This window comes from Cornus florida, unplaced genomic scaffold, assembly GCF_030987335.1.
Source record: "Cornus florida cultivar Cherokee Brave unplaced genomic scaffold, ASM3098733v1 CherokeeBrave_3.0.0_Hap2_Chr02, whole genome shotgun sequence".
Classification (NCBI taxonomy): Eukaryota; Viridiplantae; Streptophyta; class Magnoliopsida; order Cornales; family Cornaceae; genus Cornus; species Cornus florida.
This window is the reverse complement of record NW_026775572.1, coordinates 51,481,477-51,491,501: the sequence shown is the minus strand read 5'-3', so window position 1 is coordinate 51,491,501 and position 10,025 is coordinate 51,481,477. Positions and strand designations below refer to the sequence as shown.

Here is a 10,025-nt window from a genome sequence, read left to right as displayed (position 1 = left end):
GCAATAGTTATCCAGGTCTGGACTCATTCTCATCAGTCATTACTAAGTCAGTTCCACCTCACTTGCTACCCTCACTCACAGCCATTCCCACTGACCTAGGAAAACAGTCTTGCATACTATCATTCCACCTATATAAAAGCCCTGGCCTAGATGGTTACAATTCAAGCTTCTTCAAACACTCTTGGCCAATAGTGGGGCATGATGTTATTGCAGCAGTGGGAGATTTTTTCATCTCAGGGAAAATGCTCACTTAGATAAATTGCTCTTATATTGGATTGGTGCCCAAATCCCCAAACCCCTCTTCTGTTAATGACTTCAGGCTCATTTCCTGTTGTAACTTGTTATATAAGACCATTTCTAAGCTAATTTCTATTAAATTGGGACCTATCCTACCCTTTTTTTATCAAACCTACCCAAAATGCCTTCATAAGAGGTAGACACATCTCAGATAATACCATACTAGCCCATAAACTTTTGAATGGTTATCATAGAGCCAACCACCCATTAAATTGTGCCTTAAGATTGACTTGAGTAAGGCATTTGATTCTATTCACTAGCAATTCCTTTTGTACTCACTTAAACTGCTTGGGTTTCCTCCTCAATTCATCACTTGGATTGAACAATGTATTACAACCCCATCATTTTCATTATCACTCAATGGTGAGTTCTTTAGCTTTTTCAAAGGAAAGAGAGGTATTAGACAAGGGGATCACCTATCCCCAATGATCTTTGTCCTTGCAATAGAAGTGCTAACACTATGTCTTTAAAGCCACATTGTGAACAATCCAATGTTTAAGTACCACTGGAGGTGCAAGAAGCTGTCAATTATCCACCTCAAATTTGCTGATGACATTTTGATGTTCTCCTATGCCAATTTGTTCTTAGTTCAGGTTTTGATGGAAGCATTGAATAAGTTATGCAGTTGTTCTGGTATGCAGATCAATATAGCAAAATCCAAAGTTTTCTTCTCTAGGGTAAATAATACCATGAAAAATGACATCATATCCCTTCTCCAGTTTGAAGCTGGTTCACCGCCTGTAATGTACTTAGGCATTCCCCTTTCTTCTTCTGGAATTAGGGCAAGGGGCTGCCAAACCCTAATTGAGATTACTGCCAGAGTGAGCAGTTGGACTTTAAAATTTTAATCCTATGCAGGTAAGGTTGTCCTTGTTAAATCAATCCTTAGTTCAATCCAAGCTTATTGGTCTCAGACTTTTGTGCTCCTAAAGAAAGTAATTGAATAAATAAACCAAATCCTTAAGAGCTTCTTTTGGACGGGTGTTGATTTGAAGAACAAGGGTGCCAAGGTTGCTTGGCAAGCTATCTGTAGACCTAAAATTTATGGTGGACCTGGCTTTCCTGATTTGGAATTGGCTAATATAGTGGCTAACTTAAAGCACATTTGGAGCATTTGTTCTAAGAAAGGGAGCCTTTGGGTGGACTGAACCCTTAGTTATCTCATTAAATCAAAAAGTTTTTGGGCAATAAAATCTTCTAGTTTGAATTATGGATTTTGGAGGAAGTTGCTAGGGTTGAGGTTGATGCCAAGAGGTCTATTAAAGCATAGGGTGGGGGCATGTATGATACCCTCGAATTTCCGGATACAGGTTGGTCAGACCCACGCCTGAATACCTGAGGATATCAAAAACAAATCGGCAATAATCAAACACAGAATATAAATATGATAACTAAGAATAGATAAAATGCTGAAAGAAACTAAAATAATAATCCATTAATAAAATCCTCAAAATAAATTTTCATAAATAATAAAATATTCTGATACATCCAATTCTCTAATAGTAATACAACTCGAGAATCCATACTATGTGGATTCCTAGAAAATCCCAACTGAACAAGTGACAGTAATATAACTGTCTACCTTAGAACACTGAAACATAAATGAAACTTCTATGTAGATAATATGGAAGAATGAAGTAGATGATCCTTGCTCAGCACGAACAATCCCTACTCCTGATGAACACCTGGAAAATAATGGTGGGTCAGGCCCACAAATAAGTTCTACTCTACTACAGTCCAAGCGGAGATCCGATACACGTATATATCCTAGTCAATCCAACAATAAGTAGTAGTCCGTATACATATATAGATACACACTATAGGACCCTCACTGGACCATATGTTTGTCTCAACCTGAATAAAAGGCAACAAGCAAATTGAACATAAAGTGGGCGTGAGTACTTAGACCTACCAGGGCACCCAGATGTCTACTATATTCAGTTATCCATCCTAGGCAATATACGTACCTTAACTATGATCCTGAGACTCAAACTCATATCATGGCACTATATATATATATATATAATCCATCCTATCCAACTATAATTAATTCACTAGAAGTTATTCAACTTGTTCAGTTGATCTGACTTAAATATAGGTAGGACTTAACATTCTTTTGGTTAATTCATCCTTTTACATAAAAATAGGTAGGACTTAACTGGTTAATCTGTCCCTAGAATGCCACCATCCCATACCGGTGCATTAACCACACAATCTAATATATGATGCAACAGATAAAGCAGTAAATCAAATAATCCATATAACATCAATGTTAATTGCTAAGTTATTTTTAAGCAACTAAATCCACCATTCCATCTAATAATTGATGAAATAGTAAATCAATGCATCAATTAATCCAGAAACAAGTATAATCAAAATCAGATAATTAAGAATATTATACTGTAAATACTTGATTTAAAATCATACTATATCCATTTGAATTGTTAAAACAATATTAAGCAATTAAATCATCTATTTACAATATGTGAATTATTCAAATTTCATATTGTTCAAGTTCATGGCATATTATTATAAATTATGCATCCGGGGTATTTAACATGTTCATCGTAGTCATTTATAACTCTTAAATTGACCTACACAATCCTGAAATACCCCAAAACCAAATACAATAGCGAAAACCCACGAACAGGTGAAGTCCCAAGAGTAGAGCCGCCTCTACTCTTGGCTATCCTCCGTCTTCTTCATCTCCGGTGACTTTCTAACATTCCGATCGCCCCCGTTAAGGTCCAACGAAGTCCCATACAATTCCAAATAATTATTTGAATATATTATGCATCTTAAACATCAATTAAAATAAGTTCTCATGTAATAAAATTCAAGATTTAGAAAGAACACAAAATAATACATAACTCAGTTTTAATCCAATTCAAGCATGCATATAAGGTTAATTTATTATCTGATTAACCCCTGGAATTAACTAGGCATGTATAGAACACATACCTAAGGGAAAGAGTAAGAATAAGAACTTGCCTCTAGGGTTTTGAATTAAAACCCTTTCTTCTTCTTCCTAGGTTTTCCAGTGACCTTGGTTGCCATTGAACCCTCTCTACTGCTTGGTCCTAGCCACGAATAGTCCCTCATTCTTTCCTTCCTTGGATTGGCCCGAACCCCTTGGCCAAACTTCCTCTCTTCTCTCTCTTTCTCTAATTTTCGCATCTTTGTATACTCGCTCTGCCTCCTCTAATATTATGTATTTAAAATAGCCGCCACAGACTATGCATAGTTATATTATATAAGCTACACAAGCCAACCCTAATCCGAGTCCCTAACCAACTCACGTTCTGACTTAGAGGAAAAGAGAACAAAATAAACGAAATAATATAATTACTATATTAATAAAAATAACTATTAGTCTGCTCGACATATATACATATATATATATACACACACACATAGACCCAGCCATATATATATATATATTACTAAAACTCCCTTGTATTATTAATAATACTAAATAATAATAATGCACCATATGTATACACGTATATACATATATATACACCAAAATATATACATATATATCAATTTGATTCCTCTATTAATATTAATACTAATTGTAATAATAATATTTATAATAACATCCTTATATATAGATATATATACCCATCAAAGTATATAGATATATGTAACCAATGCTGATGGGTTATAATCCTTACCCATTTAAGCTTTATTCAAGTAGTCCATGTGACCTATTCATTTGGTCCATGACTACTATCCAAATCCCTGTTCTTTAATTTAAATAAAATAAAATCATTTTGGATTTTTTTTTTTAAAAATAAAATAAAACAAAACCACATAAACAAATAAAACATTTCATTACCACATAATTATAAACCAACACACAAGTAAGTCATATAGATTACAACACACAAATACGCACAACTCAATTCATACCAAATATTTATTCAAATAAATAATGTAAGCACCCAATTCAATTAAAACAAGTAATTCAATTAAACATATAAACAAATAACCAAATAATCAATTAAACAATTAAAAATTTAATTAAAACAAATTTATAAATGCCGAGACTATTCTTTTAAAATTAGGGGTATTACAGCAGGTAAACACACCAGTTTGTGGTTGGATTACTGGTTGCCAAATGGTCCGATAGTGCAGCAGTTGGGGCTCTCAGGTGTGGAAATTCTTCAACTAGACAGCAATCTCTTAGTTGATAGCCTAGTTTACAATAACCATTGGGTTCATCCTAATAGTATACAGCTAGTTTTTCAACTTAAGAAGTTTCATTTCTGAACTTCAGGGACTGCCCCAACCATCCTCTGAAATAGATAGTATTCAATGGCTGCCTAGCCCTACCCAAGGGTTCTGATTGGCACACACCTTAAGCTACTTCAACCCTCCCTTACCAATTTTTCATTGGCACAAGGTTACGTGGTTTAAGCATCATATACCTAAACATAGTCTTATTCTCTGGGTAGCTGCTAGGGGAAGATTTTACACATTGGATGCAAAACCAGTTCTGCATAAGCACTACACCAACTGCTATCTATGTAATTCAGCTTGGGAATTCATTGATCATCTCTTCTTCAAATGAGAGTACTCTTCACATATTTGGAGGTTTGTCCAAGAAGTTGCAGGTTTTTACATTTCACCAAGCAGCTGGTCCAGTCTCTTGCAATGGTGTTCATCTCATTGGTCCTCACCAAAATTTCTTGTGCATATATAAGCTGCTTTGGGCTGCAACTGAATACTTTATTTGGATGGAACGGAATGCTAGAGCATTCAAGAACAACTCATCACCCTCTAGCTAATCATAACCCAGGTGAAGGACTGTGTTAGATCTAGACTTGAAGCAGTCAAGCTTAAAAGTTCATATGACTTGAAACAACTCACATCCTTTTCTCAGCTGCAACTACTTTTCCAGTAAGGTTGTTCCACTGCTTGTGGTCAATCTTAGCTATTGTCTTAACCAATGCAAGAAAGGCTGATGATCATAGTGTTCGAGTTTCTCTGAAGGGTAGAATGCTGTAGTTTGTGGGTCACGGTTGCTATGTTGTCATTCTCTCAACATTAGCAACTTAGTCTTTATTTATTCTCCTGTTGTTGATAGTTCAGTTTGTCTAACTAAGGTTACTCTTAGTGTTCCTTTCTTCCCAAAATGGGACTCATTGTACATTCTTATTTCTCATCTATACAAGCTTCAATGACCAAGTGATTGCGCATCTATGGATGCTCATAATTGATTTTGACTTGAATTTTTTGTAGCCTCCTTAAGTGTAATTGATGAATTACAAAGGTTGCAAAATACAAGACAGTAGTGTAATTTGAACAAATCTCCGAAAAAGAGTGTTATTCATTCATCAAAATGTGATTTTGAAAATTTTTGCATTTTTTCAATACAATCCGAAGTTCAAAAATACACAAATCTTCCTCCCGCTATTTCCATGATATTAGACAATAACTATATATATATATATATATATAGATGATATAGTAAAGCAAAGAAACATCTACATATTATTAAAACGACTCATCTAAGCCAAGGTTTTTATTCGAGCGACAAATATTTCATAGTTCAAAAAACGAGTTTCTTTAGTCTTTCTTGCACTCGGGAAGTTTCTACGCCCATTCGGGGCCAAATAGCCTGCAAAAGTATATAACGAGTTGTTAATCTTGTAAATGAGAGATGATAATAAATACATTGTGATTTGAGAGAATTTTGATGTGACTTTGATAAGAGATAGTATAAATGTATACACCAATGAATAAATAACTCACCATCTTAAGAGTTCGACCTAATGAATAAAAGTACGGAGTATGAACTATTAAAAAATACAGCACTTGCAAAATAAATTCCACTAGTTCAAAGTAAAGAATACGATAAGACGACTCGTGTTTCATTTAAATGTTAACTTAATTATATGATTATATTAGGGGTGTTAAATGGGGGGGTTGGGTTGAATTTGGGTTGGGTTAAAAATTGGACGGGTTAACATGGGTTAAAATTCATATTTAACTCGTTTAAAACGGGTTAAAAATGGGCGGGTAAAAAATGTATAGGGTCAACCCATTAAAAATTTTGATGTTTACAAATATGGAAAAGGAAAATGTAATTTGCATATTTATAAAAAAAAAAAAAAAAAAAAAAAAAAAAAACCCATGAAACCCCCCTAACCCACCCAAAATATTGATATTTAAAAAATTAATTTTTCTTAAAAATTTTGATGTTTACGAACATGGAAAAAGAAAATGTAATTCATATATTTGTAAAAAAAAAAAAGAAAAAAAAGAAAAAAAAAGGTGACCCGTGAAACCCGACCAACTCGCCCAAAATATTGATGTTTAAAAAATAAAATTTTTTAAAAAATTTTGATGTTTACAAATATGGAAAAAGAAAATATAATTTGAATATTTGAAAAAAAATAATAATAATTTGACCCGTGAAACCCAATCGACTCGCCCAAAAATTTGATGTTTAAAAAATTTGATAGTTACAAACATGGAAAAGGAAAACGTAATTTGTATATTTGTAAAAAAATTCGACCCGCGAAACCCGATCGACCTGCAGAAAATATTGATGTTTAAAAATAAAATTTTCTTAAAAATTTTGATGTTTACATACATGGATAACATATATATATATATATATATATATATATATATATATATATATATATATATAGTCTCGTGAAACTTGACTGACCCGCCCAAAATTTTGATGTTTACAAACATAAAAAAAGAAAATGTAATTTGCATATTTACAAAAAAAAAAAAAAAATTGCCTTGTGAAACTCGATCGACCCACCCAAAATATTGATGTTTAAAAATAAAATTTTCTTAAAAATTTTGATGTTTACAAACATGAAAAAAGAAAATGTAATTTGCATATTTGAAATAAAAATAAAAATTTCCGTGAAACCCGACCATCCACCCAAAATTTTGATATTTAAAAAATAAAATTTTCTTAAAAAATTTGATGTTTACAAACATGGAAAAGGAAAATGTAATTTGTACATTTGTTAAAAAAAAAAGATAAGATAAAAACAAAAAAAAAAAAGAAAAAAAGAAAAGAAGAAGAAGAAGAAGACCGTGGAAGCCGCACGAGCCGTCCGAAATATGGGCTGGGACCAGGTTGGGTTGGCCAGCCCAACTTGCAGCCCTTCGTGAGAGAGATAAATGAGTTGAGTGTAATATATAATAGATATGTATTGTGTGTTTATTATGTGATGAGTGAAATATGAATTTTGCAAGTACTCAAACACTTAATATAGTCTAGAGGTGGCAGAATGAGTCAGAAACCACCAACTCTTTCACTTTTTAATGTTATGGGTGAATCACATTTAAGATGGGTCAAAATTGGGTTGGGTAAAAAATGTGCGGGATCGAAAAGAAAATTGGTTTCTTCAACCATAAATGAGTTGTCATTTTATTCCTTCCTTTGAACTCAGTCTAACCTCCAAGTTAAGACCAAAGTCGCACATTGCACGTCCTAAAGAATCATGTATGGTTTGATATTCATGATTTTCAAAATGCGTTATCTGTCTAACCTCAGATAATGTGGTACATTACATAAAATTAATGAAAATGCCATTTGATATAATTTGGTTCATTAATTAAGATACAAAAGTGATTCTGCTCTAATTTAATTTGCAACTGTATGTGATGCTTGTGTGTTTATATATATATATATAAAATTGCATCAATATACCTGTGAATGAATTGTATATATGATCTTGTCACCCATATTAGAGTAGTTTGCACTCACAACTTCAACATTTTCTTCCTCGAGAACAGTTAGAAGTTGATGCAACATGAAATTTTTGTTCAGCCGAGTAATCAATTTCACCTCCAAAGTTGATCCCATTTCTTCAACTGCAAGTATCGGCAACTTGAGTTGTTCCTTCCTTCTCTGCAGTTGTTCGATGCTTTCCTTCAGTCCTTTTATATGGTCACCTGCTTTATCTAACAAAACAGGTAATGCCACTCTTTCCTGATCAAAAAAATACAAAACCATTATCATTTTGTTTGTGTTTATATATATATATATATATGTATATATAGTGAGAGAGAGAGAGATAGAGATACCTGTGATCTTTGAGTAAAGATGAGAGAGTAAAGGATGGAAATTAGATGATTCATTTTTCTTCTTCGGTTTTTCACCACTTCATTTCTACCTGTTTTAAGTGAGCTGCTTCCGGGCTGCATTTTCTTTTGTCCCTCCAGCACGGCTCTCAAGAATTAAATCCGATTCTTCCAAGACAGTATATATATATATATGTGTGTGTTTCTTAACTTTCTTTTGGGCGTGCGTGCCGGCACGTGTGTATATATATATATATATATATGTTTACGCATGTATTTGACTTTAATTCTTAAATTTAGGCCTAGGATCATATAATTGTCGCATATAGTCGTTGCTAGATAGCCGGGGACCATATTTCCAGTCCACGGGAACAAGAGAGTTTATTGTCAAATAGAAAAAGTCGTTTGAAGTTACAAACTTCGAATCTGTTCAACATTTAGGAGCGTAAAGGTGGAGTGAGTAATTCCTCGAAATTAGGTGGCCATTTTCAATTCAACTTTGTAAATGCGGGCGCCGAAGAATATACGTACTATTTGTTATTCGTCACCGTCACTTAATATAAACACTCATTGGGCCGAAAGCTGTCATGTCGCATTCACTACACAATGAGACAAAATTAATTAAATAATGTATTCTAATTAGTCTAAAAAAGAGTCTCATTTGAAAAATCCTAACTTTTTAATTTGTGAAAGGTCAAGATTCTTAAAAAGAGACATTATTTTTAAAATAAAAAATATATATTAAATGAATATACCAATAATATGTCATGCCAATGGTAGTGCTTGGAACACGGGAGGCTTCATTAAATGCTTAGGTTCCAATCCTTCTCACTATGGATGTTTCTGTGGTTCGTGGAGTTAACTAATTTTTATTTTTATTTTTATTTTTTTGTGAGATATTAAATTATATTACATCTGTCTCATATTAAAGTATCTCTAACAATCTATTAAAATATATATATTTTTTAAATAAAATATATTCTAATATGTCCTTACGAACTTATAAAGTGTACACACACACACGTATGTATGTATTTAATTACATTATAACTAATAATTTTTGTTAAAATTTTAAAAATACTCCACTCAAGTTTTGAAAATACCCCAGCCCCATTTATGCTCTTAGGTCTAACAGAGAGAGCTCTCGTTTTCACACTCCCTATCCCCCTTACATCAATGATAATGATATCTCTCACTTTTTTTTTTTTTTTTTCCTCTTTAGTGAATAGTTTGTTATGAATATTATAAACAATTAACAGCGCAATTTAACGAGAAATCAATGGATGCATCATAATTTTAGTGTACATGTTGAAAAAAAAATATCTTATAGCGTAGATAATGAAATTAACATATGGCATTTTCAAAATATAAAAACTTGTATTTAAGTGTGAGCCCAGATACTTTGACTGTGTACTGAATTGTTTGTTCAAATCAATTGACAAATATAAAATTAGTTTGAATTTGAGTTGCATGTTTTTATTATTTTTTTGGTGAGGGAAATAAGTTGCATTTTGCTTGCGGCCAACGAAAGGGCAGAGAAAACCTAATATATATGCTCTCTCCATTTTCTTTTGTGGATCATTTTAAACAAACCTAATATGATGATAAAATTTTGATTTACTTGTCTCACACGTTTCTTTTGTGTTCACATATGATCTTTACTT

The 10,025-nt window shown here is 32.8% G+C and overlaps 1 protein-coding gene across 1 annotated transcript; it reads right to left on the bottom strand.

Moving 5' to 3' along the window:
* Nucleotides 1–1,494: 1,494 nt before the first annotated feature.
* Nucleotides 1,495–8,484, bottom strand: LOC132296231 (transcription factor bHLH167-like). The gene is made up of 3 exons (XM_059794443.1): nt 8,365–8,484; nt 7,988–8,269; nt 1,495–1,632 (listed from the first exon to the last, which is right to left on the bottom strand). The coding sequence occupies exons 1-3, from the start codon at nt 8,482–8,484 to the stop codon at nt 1,495–1,497; spliced, it is 540 nt and encodes a 179-aa protein (XP_059650426.1).
* Between the last annotated feature and the right edge of the window lie 1,541 nt (nt 8,485–10,025).

Excerpts from the sequence above, each read along its gene's own strand:
- LOC132296231 (XM_059794443.1), bottom strand. The coding sequence starts at position 8,484 with ATGCAGCCCGGAAGCAGCTCACTTAAAACAGGTAGAAATGAAGTGGTG. Across the intron at positions 8,270-8,364 it reads TCTTTACTCAAAGATCACAG|GAAAGAGTGGCATTACCTGT; the intron begins GTATCTCTATCT and ends TTTTTTGATCAG. Across the intron at positions 1,633-7,987 it reads TATATACAATTCATTCACAG|GTATTCAGGCGTGGGTCTGA; the intron begins GTATATTGATGC and ends TGATATCCTCAG.